The sequence below is a fragment of the Coffea eugenioides genome, chromosome 8, assembly GCF_003713205.1.
Source record: "Coffea eugenioides isolate CCC68of chromosome 8, Ceug_1.0, whole genome shotgun sequence".
Lineage (NCBI taxonomy): Eukaryota > Viridiplantae > Streptophyta > Magnoliopsida > Gentianales > Rubiaceae > Coffea > Coffea eugenioides.
In genome coordinates, this window is record NC_040042.1 from 5,394,368 (window position 1) to 5,410,364 (window position 15,997).

General features: G+C 35.9%; 3 protein-coding genes across 5 annotated transcripts; 1 reads left to right on the forward strand and 2 right to left on the reverse strand.

Moving 5' to 3' along the window:
- The first annotated feature begins 1,187 nt into the window (after positions 1–1,187).
- LOC113779679 lies at positions 1,188–6,449 on the forward strand. 3 transcript variants are annotated; one of them, XM_027325359.1, is made up of 6 exons: positions 1,189–1,321; positions 1,602–1,660; positions 2,472–2,941; positions 3,011–3,073; positions 4,421–4,535; positions 6,181–6,449. In XM_027325359.1, exons 1-6 carry the CDS (start codon positions 1,241–1,243, stop codon positions 6,221–6,223), a joined length of 831 nt encoding a protein of 276 aa, XP_027181160.1. In that variant the 5' UTR covers positions 1,189–1,240; the 3' UTR covers positions 6,224–6,449. The 3 variants fall into 3 exon arrangements, with proteins under 3 accessions (XP_027181159.1, XP_027181160.1, XP_027181158.1); XM_027325358.1 differs by lacking the exon at positions 6,181–6,449 and adding an exon at positions 5,655–6,027 and having other exon boundaries at positions 1,188–1,321; positions 2,472–3,073; XM_027325357.1 differs by having other exon boundaries at positions 1,190–1,321; positions 2,472–3,073.
- Positions 6,450–6,718: 269 nt separating this feature from the next.
- On the reverse strand, positions 6,719–12,220 carry LOC113779677 (uncharacterized protein At1g32220, chloroplastic). Its single transcript, XM_027325356.1, has 7 exons — positions 11,939–12,220; positions 10,230–10,332; positions 10,046–10,134; positions 9,815–9,870; positions 8,841–8,987; positions 7,427–7,552; positions 6,719–7,278 (listed from the first exon to the last, which is right to left on the reverse strand). Exons 1-7 carry the CDS (start codon positions 12,076–12,078, stop codon positions 6,998–7,000), a joined length of 942 nt encoding a protein of 313 aa, XP_027181157.1. The 5' UTR covers positions 12,079–12,220; the 3' UTR covers positions 6,719–6,997.
- Positions 12,221–15,105: 2,885 nt separating this feature from the next.
- On the reverse strand, positions 15,106–15,798 carry LOC113780032 (beta-amyrin 28-monooxygenase-like). The gene has a single exon (XM_027325855.1). It carries the CDS (start codon positions 15,796–15,798, stop codon positions 15,106–15,108), a length of 693 nt encoding a protein of 230 aa, XP_027181656.1.
- Between the last annotated feature and the right edge of the window lie 199 nt (positions 15,799–15,997).

The window sequence follows — 15,997 nt, forward strand, 5'->3', positions numbered from 1 at the left end:
ATCAGTTATAATTTACTTTATTCATTAATTGTTTGGATTTATTCCTTGAATGGTGCAACTTTCCATTGTGTTATTGTTGTAATTAATGTATATGTATAGTTATTAGTCATACTTCTAATACTAATGTAAGAGTATTTTATGAAACTAGTAAGCTAAATTTACTCTTCCAACAAAGTTAATTAATTTTTTTTAAATTGTGTGAAAAAAGAACCAATACTATCAAAATGAGAGGAAGGAGTATAAATTGTGGTTCTTCAATCGAACTCCATCCATATTTTAAAATATGCATTTATGCCTCTGACTGACCCATCAAATATCAAAATTTGGATGAAGTTTAGGAATGGCAACGAGGTGAGGGACCTCTCCCTAGCCCCCTGCGTGGGGCACCTGCAGGATTTATAAAAAATTTTAATATAATTTAATTGTAGTCAAATTTTAGCAAATAATTAAGTACTAAATATCAACACATCACCAAGTCATTATCCATTGTAATTTTACAATTGAAATCCATAAAAATAATCAAACAAAAACTATTTAAATACAATCCAACATGATGAAACAAATACAACTAAAATAATTAAGTTTTCACTTTTGAAATAAATACAATCACTAAGTTATTATTGTATTTTTTTGAGAAAAAAGTATTATTGTGTTAAGTGTAATTAGGAATTTAGTATAAATGTATTAGTTAATTTAGTATAACTAATTAATAATTTCTATTAATAGACATGTATAATTATTAGTATAATTGATAATATCAATTATATTATATTACATATATTAATATACATTATATAATACTTATAACTAATGATATCATTATTATAAGTTTATAATTAATTAAATTAAATATTATATATATATATATATATACACACACACACACACACTCCCCTGCCTCCCACCCCATTTCTTAACAGGGAAAAAAATTCCCCCCCTCCCCTCCACCCCAACCCCCATTCCATTAGTCCGCGAGCACCCGCCTTAATTGCCATCCCTAATGAAGTTGGATGGAAGGACCAAATTAGAACAATTGTTTCAATTTGGATAAAATCAGAACGTTTCTAATTTAGAGGGCCAAAATTTGATTTTTACATACTTTAGAGGGTCGGATTGGCATAAACGTTCCACCAAAAAACCCCTATTTCTCGGGTTGGAACTGGAAACAGAGAGATTCTGCAACTCTAATAAACTGGCTTGATAACTCTCTATTTGAAAAAAAAAAAAAAAAGTAATCAAGATGAGGAAAAATAAGCAAGATGAACTGTGGGACGATTCTGCCCTGATTAACGCCTTCAATGATGCCATCTCCAAGTACAAGGTTTGTCAACTCCTCTTCCTCCTTTAAACCTTTCTGGGTTTTGTTCTTTCTGCACCAATATTCTTTTGTTTGTCTTTTGGAACTCAGTTTTTTTTTGGATAACTATACCAATAGTAAAAGAAAAGAAAGGAGCCAAGGAGCTTTAACTTTTGTTTTCGATAGTGTACTGAAATACTTCATTTTCATTAGGTGGTTCAGTGGTTGTTTTTGAGACAGATATGTTGATTTATCATAATCATATATTCATGCTCATGTTTCTTTAAATCTTGATGATTTCCAGAAAATGCATATTCAAGGAAGCCAAGTCAGCTCAGCTGATGGTCAAGAACATGCTGGAAGGTGTGTTCATAACTAACTGGAAAGCAATCCCTTTTCTTACTCTTATTTGTCTCATTTTTCGTTTATTTTGTCTAGGGGTTAGGGAAAGTTGGTGGCCTGTGTAGAACGCAGTACTAGAATTAGGAGGAATGTCTGATTATCCAGCTCATTACTAGTTGATATTTCGTTGAGAATTTTATAACTTGACAGCTAGACAGTTCAAATATTGTCGAGTTGTTTCTTTCTTGCGAGTCTTCGGTTGATGGTTGAATATTGGGACAGCATGTGTTTGATTTTTGTGATCTAAAGATGTATTGAAATCCTTGTTGTAACGCAGAAGAAAAATTGAAAAACAGAAGTCTGTAAATGTTGGTTCAGTAAATTGCATTTTGGAGCAGTTATAGCGCTTCAAAGTAGTATAATCAACTCTCAGCGTGTGGGTGGTGTTGTGTGTGTGTTCGGGATGGGGGAGGGTTTCTTCTGTCTGGTCAAAGATTCATAAAGGGGAGAAAATAGTTGGAGTTTTAACAATTAACGTGAATGAGAATTGGACGGCTTCTTCACACTTTGTATCATGAACCAAGACTGAACCAAAATGAATTTCATTTAGGAAGAGTTATTTGCATATACTCGTAATGTGTGATAGGGAAATAAAAACTGTAGTGACAGGAGTTTGGCAACTATAACCGTTGAGCCAATCTTTTTTTGTGTGTCTGTATGGTGCTTGATTGTTGATATTTTTCATGTTTTGCGGAAGAACTCCAATGTATTTGTAATTGTTGGGCTGATAATCTTCATCATAAGTCTGATTTCTTCTTCTTTATTGATGAAGGGTTGATGAGATAAGTGATGACAACAAGGTTCCATCAAACAGCGCTGCTGAAACAGAAGAAAATGGTAATGTGCCAACTGTCAAAGAATCATCTTTTTTGGAATCAGAAGCTCCTGAAGACCATGTAGTTTCATCTACTGGGCAAGACATCCATCAAGAGCCTGAGGGTTATCTAAACTTGCAGACTACTGAACACTACAATCAGTTGGTAAACAAATATTATGAGCTTGAGGATCAGAGGCAAAAGATTCTGCAGCAACTTAACGAGTTTGGTTATTGGAATTATGATTCTGGTTTAACTGCTTCCGTGTCTCAAGAGCCTGAAACCTCTACTTCCCAAGCTTATCCAACAGTTCCAAGTTCTTTCTGTCCTTATGGGTGTCAAAGTTGGGTAGCTCCATGCACTTCAGTACCTTGTTATTTCTCTGGTGGAGCTTGTGCTGGAAACTCTTGCAATGCTTCTGCAAAAGGTGCTACTACTAAAAACTTAACATCTCCAGGAGAAACTGATTTTGTTAAAACAGCAGTGTTTGCTGCAGAACAAGCACTGTCTTCCTTGAAGGAACAAGCTTGCACTAATTGTGATGCTTCTGTAAATGAAGGTAAAGATGGCTTTCTTGCTTATAACCTCAAACAATGTATATACCACCCTCTTTGGGCACAAACCTGCATCATCATGACATAAATGTTAGAGAAATATAACTCAAATGTTCTTGTAGTTAACATGGCATGTATCAGCAATGTCCTCAATTGTCAAATCTGCTGTGTTTAGTAATCTAATGAGCATTGTTGCTCTGCTCCTGATGGGTCCACTGGGTTGGGACAAGGGGGAAACGAAGGACTGATGGTTCTAAAAAGTACTACTGAATATACCGGTATATCATCTCTATTTAATTGGTGGTAACTTGATACTTACATATTGTAGAAATACAAATACTCCACAAAGCCTAAAGATAAAATCAACAAAAAGGAGGCAATGGGATTCTTCAAAATTTTTGCAGGCTGTGGATCTTCATCTTGCTTCTGTATCAGATATTTGCTGATTAGGCTGATTTTGGAGCGTCTAGTTGAACTACTGTATTACAGCATTAAGATTTAATTAATAGCTTTTAGCTATCATGTCATGGCATGTTCGATGATGAATCAAGTTTCTGCATATGACTTAATAAACACAGAAGTGATTGTTGTAGTTGCCTTATTGAACAACTGATTGCTATTTACTCTCGCAATGGTCAAACCCTTACTGATGCATATTGCCAAATCATAATAAACATTGCATTTGGTTTAGCTTTTCTCGTAATAAGTTATTACACAAATTGACATTATCAAGTAGTTTTAGGATGACTGGCAGACTTTTTGGACATTAGCAAACCGCAATGTCAGAACTAAATATTGTACGTCTATTCAGCACACTAGATTTTTCATAATTCTTTTCCTTTTTCTACTCTTTAGAGATTACGATGTGAAAAGTTTTTGGGCTTTTATCTTTAATTGTTAGGCAGTTTTGAGCTTGAATTATTGCTTTATAATTAGTGCTATAAAGTAACCTTTTCCGACATTTGTATTCACTGATAAATTTACTGGGAGAAAAGATTTTACAGTGACCAATGTACTGATCCTTAATCTGTAGAACAGAACGTTTGTTTCTTCTAAGAGAATTTTACTGGACTTCAAAGTAGAACAACATAACACTACATCTCTTATTGGTGCAAAATTCTTCATCTTGTGATAGTTGTCTAAGATATAATTATCCTATGTATTTGACTACTGTGTTTTAATATTTGCAAGTTTGACATATACGTAGGTTGCTATGCCTGCACCTTGCAGATTTATGTTATTCAATTATTTAGTATGTTGGTGCCATAATATGGTGAAACAATCATATTTTGGATCTACATCTGAGGACTTTACTCATTACTGCCTCCTCTACTTTTGTAATTGAATTGCAGGGAAAGAGAAACAGTCACAGAAAAATTTCTGTCATTTAGAGAAAAGTACCAGTTCGGAAACAGATCTTACTGTTGTTTTGAATGCTTGGTATTCTGCTGGTTTCTACACTGGCAAGTAAGTATGGAAGAGTCTCCTGTTTCGATACCTTAAATTATGCTGCATTCAGAGAGAAATAATTCTAAACCTGATATTGGCACTTAAAATCAATTGTGACAAATTATATTCTTGTTTTGGTTTGAAGTAAGCTCTTGTGGTGGTCTAGTTCACTTGGAAGTAGCACTCAGCGAAAAAAAATAACATACAAAGGTAACTTCATGTTGGGGTCACCTCGACAAAATCCCATAGGAAATAGTGCTCATTACCAGAATAGCACAAAAATGGAACTTGATAACTCTGTGCTAAGTGATTACAATATCTGCACAAGAGGCTTATCAGCAGGCGATAAAATCTGTTAAAACATTTTTTAGATGTATCTCTGGAACTTACAACTTGGTTCCCAAGGTAGGTACATGACTAGCTTATCTGCTTTGTCTCATGTTGGGTCTGGCTCTTTGAGGGTAACACTTGAGACTACAATCTGAAATCTGCATCTAAACTCCTTTGGGTTTCTTCCATGAAATTGTTGTTTTTATTTTTTTTAATCAAATTTCAAAAATTATTGCACCTTTATTTTGCCTTCCAAAACAATGGAAGTCGACTTAAAGGAAATAACCACGTTGTTCACTGTTTTGCCTCTCATTCCTGCTTTGTGCTTTTTAATTTGACTTCTCCTCCTCCTCTCTCTCTCTCTCTCTTCCCTTCCTCCCAGCATCTATGTCTTGGACATCAACCATTTTCCTTCAGCATCTATCTCCTCCAACAACAACCAGTTTAAGATGCACAGACATAGTCTAAAGCCTCCCTGACACCATTTTATGATTAAAGATCCAAACACGAACAACACATGCAAATAACATGAAGTAAAATATTTTAACCGCTTAAAAAGCTGAACTCCAACACAAATGACATCCAGTTGCCCAGATGATGAAGTAAAATATTTTAACCTTTCTAACCTGAAGTTGTGGGCAACCAATTTTAAGATTAAAAAATTACATTCATCATATGCCTTAAATCAGCAATTTAAATGCAACCCACATAGTTGAGTATCTTCATTATATATTTGAACTTTTTCTAGAAACCTCCATCCAAATCAGTGGGATTATGGGAGTGTTCTTTCATTCTCTTCAAGTGCAGAGGGGCTTGAGGGTGAACAAACGTGAGTTGCTGCCGCGGTAGCAATGGTAGTTGCTGTCACAGAAGAAATGTTAGTTGCTGCCGCATTTTGAAGGGAGGCGTTGGGAGGTCTCTCTGAGCGGTGTTGGTGGTTTTGCCGGGGATTGCCATTGAAGTATTAAAAGGAGCATGATGAGGGAGAGATCATATAGTGAGGATTATTGGTGGTTTCACTCTTAAGTCTATATTCTGATTATCGACTTCAAAGTTGTTATGGTTGAAGTTGATTTCAAGATATCGACTTCTATAATTTTGGTAATTGCAAAAGCCCAATATTTCTTTAAATTGATTAAAAAATATCTATGTAAATACTCCCATTACGTGTTGATACTAATCATCCCTTCCCTCTGAGGGTTTATCGTCCATGGTTGAGTTCTGTATTGCTAGCCCATTTTTTTTCCAAATATTATCAGTTGTAATGTTGTTATTTCAGTTCATGATAAATTTGATGTCTTCGATCTAATAACACTTCCACATTGTGATCCAGGTATCTTACCGAGCAGTCTTCTGCTAGGCACGGACATGGCTAAGCCTCGCATGTTTCAGCAAAGAAAATTTGATTCTTCAAGAACTTGTATCCGTCATGTGTGCAATGAAGATCTTGCTCCATTAACATCTAATGGCAAACGAGAAGTGGGATTATGGTACCCATGCCATTAGACAGCTATGTGTGTAGTTTCTTCTCTGTACCAGGGAATATTTGAGGATGTATCAACGAATCCTTGTAAAGTCGCAATATTGGCCATTGGCATCTTATAAGCGAGCTAATATTCGGTAGGTAGAAAAATTGTCTTCTACAATTGCGAATCTGGTAGCGAAGATAATGAACCAAGCAACTTTCCGTCGGCAGAAATTTGATGCCACAAGCCAAAATCTAACGTTGCCAGCCAAGCTTGACGAGCTGGATCTCACGTACAAAATCTTTCTTTTTCAGTTAATGCTGATCTGAGACTTTATTCTGACAGGCATTTAAATGGCTGAACCTACTGCCAGCACCAATGTCATACCTTGGAAATCTCTCTTAGAAGTTAAAAAGTTCGACTTAAAAATGAGAGAACTCAGGCCAGAAGCGCAGAAATTGTAACTGTTGGTGCTATATTGCATTCAGCTGACAGTGCCATGTCTGATCCAGCAGTGATTAGAAAAGAAAATGTCGCGATTCTTTTGCTAACATATAATTCTCTCTAAGCGTAGAAGACAAAAGTAACAAACGTTGCTTGCTTAAAGAAACAGTAACATATTACTTGAATTGAAGCAATTCAAGGGTTGTTGGAAGGATGGTGAATCATGTATCAGGATATTTTTCAGCTTCTAATGGCAGCCGCTGCTTCCTTTATCTGCTCAATAGTGAATACTCCAAAAAAGTCATCATCTCCGATAGCATTTATCACTGCATAGGCGACATCATCTACACTGACTGGTGGAGCCAAGAGCAAATCAGAGCCAGGCAGAGAGCTCAAAGGTTTAATAAAGTTTTCCGTAGCACTAAGAAAATTGTCAAGTGGTTTCCCTATAAAATCTAGAGGTATCTCAAGGCCATCAACCTTCCTCTTTCCATAGATGAAAGCAGGTCTCAACACAACACCTGTTGCAGTCAAATATAAGATAATGAATACCATTTCTTGGAACACATTCTGCTGGCTATATTATTTTTGTCAAGTTGTTGATGCTTGGACTAATGTGACGGAGAAGTATCTGAGTTTCGAAAACGAAGAAGGGGTGGATAGAAGTACCTGAGTTTGGATACTTTGAGAGAACCTCAGACTCCGCTTTTCTCTTTCCAGTGAAGTATGCCGAATTAAGTAGGAAGGATGGCAGATTATAATCATGCACCGATATTAAGATGAACTTAGAGATCCCTGCAATTGACAGAGGAAAGGAAGAATCGTTGTTGCAAATGGGAGAAAACCGTCCAAATCATGTTCCATTATAAATTAGCTGAAGACAGACACTTGCATGTAATACATATATATTTTTTCTAGAAAATACGAATGACAAACATCGAGAGGGCTCGTTGGCATAGGTGATATCAATTTTTTTGACGTTTCACCCCATTAGGTTTTCAGTCAAAATAGATAATGTCTTCATACAGCGCATTGTTTGATTTTTCCTTCATATTTGCGGTTTTTTGGTTTCCTCAACATGTGCTTCATATGTCTTATGGTTGTAACACAAATTGACATACACAATAAACAGGCATTTGGCAACAATCTGTGGAGCATCATGCAAGCAAGCATGAAAGAGAAAATCTTATACTTTAGCTTTCCAAGATTCATTACAATCCCGGCTGTGTATGTGAATACATTTAGTTTCTTAGGATGAAAAAGATGATGCTAGGCCAAATAATCCTCATCGTAACTGTAAACATCCTCACTCGTATTCACTAAGGTCCAGCCAAAATTGATGCTTGCAATCATAAATATACAACCTTCTCTTAACAAATCAATGCTGTATGATTTACATAGTGCAGATACCGTCTTAAATTGACTAAGCATGACATGTACAAAAGCTCCAGTTCTTAGAAAGAAGTAAATTCTTCTATCTGTAGGCTCTAAGGGATGCCACCTGACACATAACGTGAACTTATTTTTATCACTTTATGGGCCATGCATGTGCAAGGTTTGTGACATCCCACTGAGTTGAACCTATGACCAAACTTTATTTTGTGTTACATATAATTTTTCTGGAAAGATGTTAGTGACTACTTTCTGAAGTTTTTATCTTTGTTTATCATCAACATACTCAAACATTAGTAATAAATCAGCATGTGCTGACATAACACAAGCAATAGTAGCATTGCTGGCAGATGATACAAATGCAAAGGTTTGGGAATTGGGATCAATCTTGGTTTTTTGATGTGACGTTGTTGACAATGCATTGCATATTTACCAGTTTGATACCTAAAGCCTCTTGCAGTTGATAACTAGTTTTTGACTAATCTGGGCAGTAAGTAGTTTAAAACTGAAGTATTTATGACAAATAACTGCAATAAAATTAGCATTGATAGAGTTTTGATTATTAATATCAACAGAAAGAATGACGAACATAATACTTAGCTAAATTTGAAAGAGAGAGCGTTAAATGAGAAATTTAATCCATTTACATTACGATTGCAAACTCATAAGCAAAACGATTCACAAGTCTTACCAAAATCTTTAGCAGCATTAACTGCCACGACATTAGCCTCGCCATTAATTCTTAGCATTTGTTCCTCACTGCCAAAGCCACCAAGAGTTGAAACAACTGTAGTGGCCCCAACAAGCACTTCATCCCAGTTAACATAAAAAACATCCCCTGCAGGAAGAAGAATGACTAAAACAATCTGCCCATGTGGGTGAAAGTACAGGTCATAGAGCTGAAATAAGGCCTCCAGAGAAAAATTAAAACCCAAAATCCCAAGAGAGATCTGCATTTAAAGTTAACAGTGGAAAAGTTTCAAGTTCATGTCATAAAGCATCCGTGCTTTAGCTGAATAACTAGTTTCGCCTATTTTTCCTTGCCCATTGACTGTAGCACGGAATGAAGCCCAGAGTCATAAAAAGTTGCATTGCATTGACAAAGTAGGTTGTCATGTTCCATAACATCATGAAAATTTGTACTTTAGTCTAAATTCCCAAGGCAGTGGGACCAGAAGCACAATGGGCATTCCTCTATGTGCGGACATCCTTTCTCTACAGATTTACACAGTCAAGGGGTTCTTGGCTCCATACCACATATTCTGCAGAGGAAGCCTATTCTTGGTTTCCATTTCCTATGGACAAAGATAATCCAAGAAATACATGCAGCAAGCATACATACAGTCTGTAAGGAGTATAAGCTTGAGTTATTACATTATCTGGAGCAAATCATCCGATAAAAGTAGCAGTCAACTTACAGGAGTCCAATGGTACTACGAAATTCCTAGTTTTGAGTTCTTTCCAATACCATGAGAAGGTATATTAGGGGAGCACAGAACCAAAGGCTATACTAGCCAAGGTAAAGGTAAGGCTAAATGCTACGAACTGCGTAAAATGGCCAGTAAATTTGGAACCCTTTTGAGCATGATACTTCCAGTCAAGTTACAAAAACATAAGCCACAAAATGGAAAGCCTCGATGAGGTATGATAGAGATATGAACCTGCCTGACTTCCATGTGACCTGATCTACCCATGACCCTGTGTAAGAAGGGCGTCCTGACCTGCAAAATGTTGTTTTTTCTTTTTCAAAATCCAGTACATGATAGTCCATGGTATCCAAGAGAAGAACAAATTGATTAAGAAAACCCAAAAGTCATGCAATTTAACGCAGAAATTGAGTAAATGAACTAGTAAAAGAAATTGAATCAAATTGCCAAATTTTGGATAAACTTACACCTGCTAAGACTTATGACCTCTATACCCTTGGATACAGCAGCTTTGCATATTGCAGAACCAACAAAACCGCTACCTCCTAATACTACAACCTGGTATAATAGAATGCACAATTGATAAACTTGATAAAAGGAAACAGAGCTGTAAGAAACTTCATCTGAGACAAGGAAGAAGTTGTTAGTCATACTCGCTCAGTCTTGACATCAGCCACAACATCAATAGTGCCAGGATTGACGTTCTCTTTTATGCCAGCACCTGCATACCTACATCTAATTCCAGCCCTATGTGAGCTTGAAAAAAGAAGAACAGCTAGATGTCAGCATCAGCTCAAGCCTCAAATAACTAAAAAAACACCACGAACAGGAATACAAAATACAAAAGAGATAAATCCCCAGTTGGCACACTGTTTGATGAAATGTAAAACTTCCACCCTCCCGCCCAGCCACAGAAATATATATGTGCTGATATCAGATAACATCATGTAAATTCGCTTATTGTACACTCAAATAACATATAAGTATAAGCAGAGGTCTTCTTTTAACTTAAAAGGCTTTCAAGGTGCATGCCTTTCCAATGAAGGTCATAAAATTGTGTTCTAAGAGTTTTCATTGAGTTGAGCATTTCCCAGTCTGTAGATGTGCAGTAATGCCATATATGCTGACAAAACCTGCCAAATTTGTGTTATTTACTCAAATTTTACCTCTTCTATCAAAAATCAAGAAACTAGTGTCGGTTTCAATGGTTTTTTAAAATTTTATTTAGTTTAAAATGTATATTTCTCCTGCCCTCCACCAAAATTCATCTAACTCTAACTCTAACTCTGCTCCTTCAAGCTACAGATGATGCTCCTGTCCGTCACAGCACTAACAGTGTTTAACGTGTAAGCACCGCTGACAATGACTTTGCTAGTCTTTGAATCCCATCTTTCCCTTTAACCCCATGCTTCCCAACTATACTCACCTTCTTAGTTCTCTTAGTGTTGATGAAGGACTGGGAAAATTCACTGAATGGACAAAGGCGTTGAAGGATGGAGCCACAAAAACCCCAGACTTCCTCTATAGCCATGTAAGAATTGCTCTTCATAGAAAAACAGCCACCTAGTATATTTCAACTTTCAGAAAGGAAGGGAAGACTAAGTAAATCGAAGGAAAAAATCCAAGAAGTTGATTTCTGTATCTCTGGAAGTCCATTAAAATCAACAATATATATATTTTAACTTACAATCAGAATGGCAATACTTGAGTAAATATCCCTGTCAAATTACATTCAGGTTGGATACTTTAAATTTATAAAAGCCAACTTATTCACGATCATCGACTTTTTTCCAGTACTGAACTTTTCTCCTTACTACCCTTTTGTAACGTTGAACTTTATGCAAATCCAATACTCGATGTGCTTTCAGCACTGTATACGTAACTTCAAACTAGTTTTTTGTAAGTCTTGGTTAATGCTATAATGGTGCCCTTCATCGTGGACATATAAAGCCATTTCCTTTGGGAGTTTGCTGAAGCTATACAAGTATACAACTCTATTACAAAACAAGGGCAAAACCCAAGCTACCATCCTATCAACCAGAGTTCAGAAAACTTATGGGGGGTTTTTGTTTGTCCTTTTTATCTTTACGAAATCAAACAAAAGGCCTAGATTTATTAATGAGATTTTATTTCTGTGAGCTGATCATCTTTAAAAGCTAAAACCCCCAAACAAAAACAAAAGAAACGGCCAAATCTCTCTATTTTAAAAGGGTCTTGATAGATACACATATCCAACAAGATTTCATACCACAAGGACCCTTTTCTCTCTATTTTAACAACAAACCAAAAAAAAAAAAGAACTACTGATGATTTAATCAACAGTAATACTAATTAAGTGGATTAAAAAAGAAAAAAATCTTACCCAGAGTGGCTAACGCGGGGAAAATGAAAGGTACGAGAAGTGGGAAGAAGAGCCCTGCTGCTAGCAAGACAAGAAGAGGAAGAAGATGATGGAGCTGTGGATATGGCAGCAGGTGGAGCGTATGAAAGCGACATCACCATTTCTCCCTGTCCAGAAATTCACGACTCCACTTAGTAGAGAGCAAAGTTTTGGAACCGAGCCAAAGAAAGAAAGCTCTGTTAAACACTGAGAGAGGGGAAATGGGGAAAGTGTGCGAATATGTGATTCCTTTGTTGTGAGTGAAATGAGTTGCCAGACAAGTGGTGCGCGTGAATTGTGAAGGCAGTGGCAAATAGACTCTCCAATTAGTTGTACATTTGTCCTGACTTGTGAAGGCATTGGAGCCATGTTCTTCTGTTTCACCATTTTGTTTGAGTATAGGGGTAAAATTTCCAAGTATCAAGGCTACTATTTGGTGTCATGGAAAATCATTTGATTTACCATATATACATTATCATCGTTAGATATATGATAAATGTATAAAATATGGAGTTTAAATTTAAATTTTACATAATTATTATTCATACAAAACTAACCGTGGATAGCAATGATTAATCCAAATCATTATAGCAGTTTTTCACATATTTGCTATACCCCATAATTATTTACCAGAAAAAAAGAAGGAAAAAAAAAAGAGGAAACGAAAAAGATAGAAGATGCACTTATCTCTAAACTTTGAGAAATTGTATATTTCTGAAATCTCAAAATTTCTCGTTCTAATTACTATTTTTTGAAATTTTTATAGAAAAGTATACTGTAACAGTTTGATGGACAAGAGATAAAAGATTAATTGAAAAATGTGTTCACAGAAAATATAAATTTTTTTGAAGAAAAATTACAATCCAAACAATAGTTCGAATTTTTACATAGGGAAACTACATAGAAATTTTTACATATTCTTATTCTATAGTTGGATTTTTATATAGATAAATTATGCTACTACAACGGATTATCCTATAGGTTTTTACACGGTAGAATTATAAGTTATAGAGATTTTCTTTTAACGTCTAAGCGTCTTTGATTACCCTGAGTAGGGATGGCAACGGGACGGGGAATGGAGGGCCCATCCCCGGTCCCCCGCTCCCCCCGTCCCGTCTCCGCCCCGCCCCGTCCTGTCCCGTTTTCCCCACGGGAGTTAATAAAAATTTGTTATATATTTTATTATGGTTAAATTTTAGTAAATAATCAAGTACTAAAATATTAACACATCATCAAATTATTATTCATTATAATTTTATAATTGAAACTTATAAAAACAATCAAACAAAAATTATTTGAATACAATCCAACATGATGAAATAAATATAACTAAAGTAGTCAAATTTTCACTTTTGGCACAAATACAATCACTAATTCATTATTGTGCTTGTGCTTGTGCTTTTTTTAAGAAAAAAATGTTATTGTATTAAGTGTAATTAGGAATTTAGTATAAATGTATTAGTAAATTTAGTATAACCAATTAATAATTTGTATTAGTACACATATATAATTAATAATATCAATTATATTATATATACTAATAGACATTATATAATACATATAACTAATAATATCATTATAATAAATTTGTAACTAATTAAATTATATATTATATATATAATTATATACATATATATTTTTTATATATTTATTTTTTTAAAGCCCCGCCGCCCCGTTTCTAAGCGGGGGGAAAAAAATTTCCCCCACCCCCGCCCCAACCCCCTCCCCATTAGCCCCCCAGGGGACGGGTGCCCGCGGTCGCCCACCCCATTGCCATCCCTAACCCTGAGGTTCAACTTGCAAAGAATGGAAAACGGAATGCAAATGCACATTAGAGTTAGACTAATTTCTTATAAACGTTTTACTTCCTTCATACTCTATTTTAAATTTACATTAAAGAAAAAAATATGAAAAAAAGGATAGATGAAGCTACGTTATTATGGATACAAGTTACTAGTATTTTTTTTTAATTAAGATTTTAGAAGTTCTTAAAAATAGATCCACTCATATTGCATGCATGTTGATCATCAACAATAGAAAAAACCAGAAGAAAATCATGAGAGATAATCTCTGACCATGCCTTGGGTCTAGATTTTTTCTATAATGATTTGAGTATCTTTTTATAACATCCTCTTCTTCCCTTGACAACCAATTTTTCACAAAAATGGAAATTTTAGCATCTCAATCAAGAAAGTCATTGTATAAGAAGCAACCCCAGAGGATTTATGGCCAATGAATCGCTTCCAATCTGGGAAACAAAGAACATGATCAGGTCCACTACCCTCAAATCCTTGTTGGATCGAACTTCTCAGGATCAGGAAAATAATTGGGATTTTTGTGAGTTGTGTTTACGTTCCAAGATACCTACCAAAATTATTGGTAGCAGTGTTATAACTATTAGAATTGATCAGGAGAAGATTAATTAAAGGTATGGACAATATTTTTCATTCAAGGGCTTTGCTTGAGACATTATTGAGATTTGGAATTTTATGCACAAAGTTTTATTTGCGTGTGGCATATTATACCTTCCACCCTTTTGGGATATTGAAACCAGAAAGTGTGAAATCTGCCATTGATACTCTAAAAGCTCCTTGAGTAAGTGGTGTTACACGAAGTATTTCATCTTCTCAATATCCTCACAATTTGGCAACTCATCGGGACTTTTTGTATTTGCAATAGCCATCATTTCTATGACCAGCAATCAGTATAAATTACCGAGTTAATGATGGAAGATCTATAATGTTAGTTTAACATGATAAAAAATGAAATTCATTTAGTTACCTTTGACGACTTCATCATAAATATGGGGAAGCTCAGCAAGGTGTTTCAAGACAAAAGTGACTGCATTGCTGGCATGGTTCGCCATCGCGGGTCGCGGTCTCGGTTGTTTCACATCCGTCGCGGCATATTGGTTGAATATCGGGTGATACGTACGTTATAACACATGAAAATTTGATAAAATTTTGAAAAAATTACTAAAATTAGAAAATACCAAAAAAGACACAATTTAAAAAAAAATCTTAGTCAACTCGGAGTTGACTCGGATATATTGGCCGATATCATGCATCACGGATTCAAATCGGCCAATATCGACCGAGTCAAATCGAGTCATCACAGATACGGTAATATCCGCGATTCAGGGATCGGTATCATACCGATCCCCTCCGTTCCAGATATGGCGAACCATGATTGCTGGTTGATTCATACTTGGCCAACAACAAACCCATTATGTTGATTCCGATCTCTATTTCACTCATAAATTGGCCATCTTCGTCTGTATAAAGAAGCATTTGTGTCAAACTGTCTGGTTGGACTTCTTTTCCTTTATTCTTCATTAGCTCCTCCTTTCTCTCCCGCATGATCTTCACCAGCTGTTCACGCACCACTTTTGCAGCTTTGATTGCGCCCTTGAAAGCAAAGCCAGGCAAATTAATCGGCAATGATAGACGAAGTCCCTTGCTGACAATATCGAAAGGATCAGCCAACTTCTTAATTTTCTCTGCTTCTGCAATATTCATGAATATAAAACATGCCAAACTGAATGTGTACTTTTTCATCGGAGGCAGTACTTTGACTTCTTGATTTGGAGCCCATTCTTTTTCAATATGTTCGCGAGCAGTTTGATCGATGACGGGGATGACGGGGATGTATTGCTTCAAAACTTCATGCTTGAGACTGTTATACTGAAATCTACGCCTTGGAGTGGATAATTTCCTTGAGCTATTCTCGAAAAATTCAGCAAATAATACCAATGATAGTGATTTAGGGAACCATGGGAATACAAGTTTGTTGTCATTTGTGAAGATGAACTTGTTCCCTTCTGCACCACAAAACATTGCCATTTGTTCTCCCCATAATGAGGTTTCGAATACGTCTTCTGAGTACTTTTTTATGCGATTGTTTATGAATTTCTGGGGGCCTAACAATCTAAATTCTAGACTCTCTCCCAGCAATGGCCATCCGGATGTTCCAGGTGGAAGTTTCACCTTGTTGGAGCAACCCTTCATTAGGAAAAAAAGGAAGATACACAGCAATAGAGGA

What these genes read in the sequence shown, in the direction of transcription:
- LOC113779679 (XM_027325357.1), top strand. Translation starts at nt 1,241, where the DNA reads ATGAGGAAAAATAAGCAAGATGAACTGTGGGACGATTCTGCCCTGATT. An exon ending in ATGCCATCTCCAAGTACAAG is followed by an intron (nt 1,322 to 1,601) that starts GTTTGTCAACTC and finishes GATGATTTCCAG; the next exon opens with AAAATGCATATTCAAGGAAG. An exon ending in GGTCAAGAACATGCTGGAAG is followed by an intron (nt 1,661 to 2,471) that starts GTGTGTTCATAA and finishes TTATTGATGAAG; the next exon opens with GGTTGATGAGATAAGTGATG.
- LOC113779677 (XM_027325356.1), bottom strand. Translation starts at nt 12,078, where the DNA reads ATGGTGATGTCGCTTTCATACGCTCCACCTGCTGCCATATCCACAGCT. An exon ending in GAGGTCATAAGTCTTAGCAG is followed by an intron (nt 9,871 to 10,045) that starts GTGTAAGTTTAT and finishes AACATTTTGCAG; the next exon opens with GTCAGGACGCCCTTCTTACA. An exon ending in TAATGCTGCTAAAGATTTTG is followed by an intron (nt 7,553 to 8,840) that starts GTAAGACTTGTG and finishes TGTCAATTGCAG; the next exon opens with GGATCTCTAAGTTCATCTTA.
- LOC113780032 (XM_027325855.1), bottom strand. Translation starts at nt 15,798, where the DNA reads ATGGCAATGTTTTGTGGTGCAGAAGGGAACAAGTTCATCTTCACAAAT.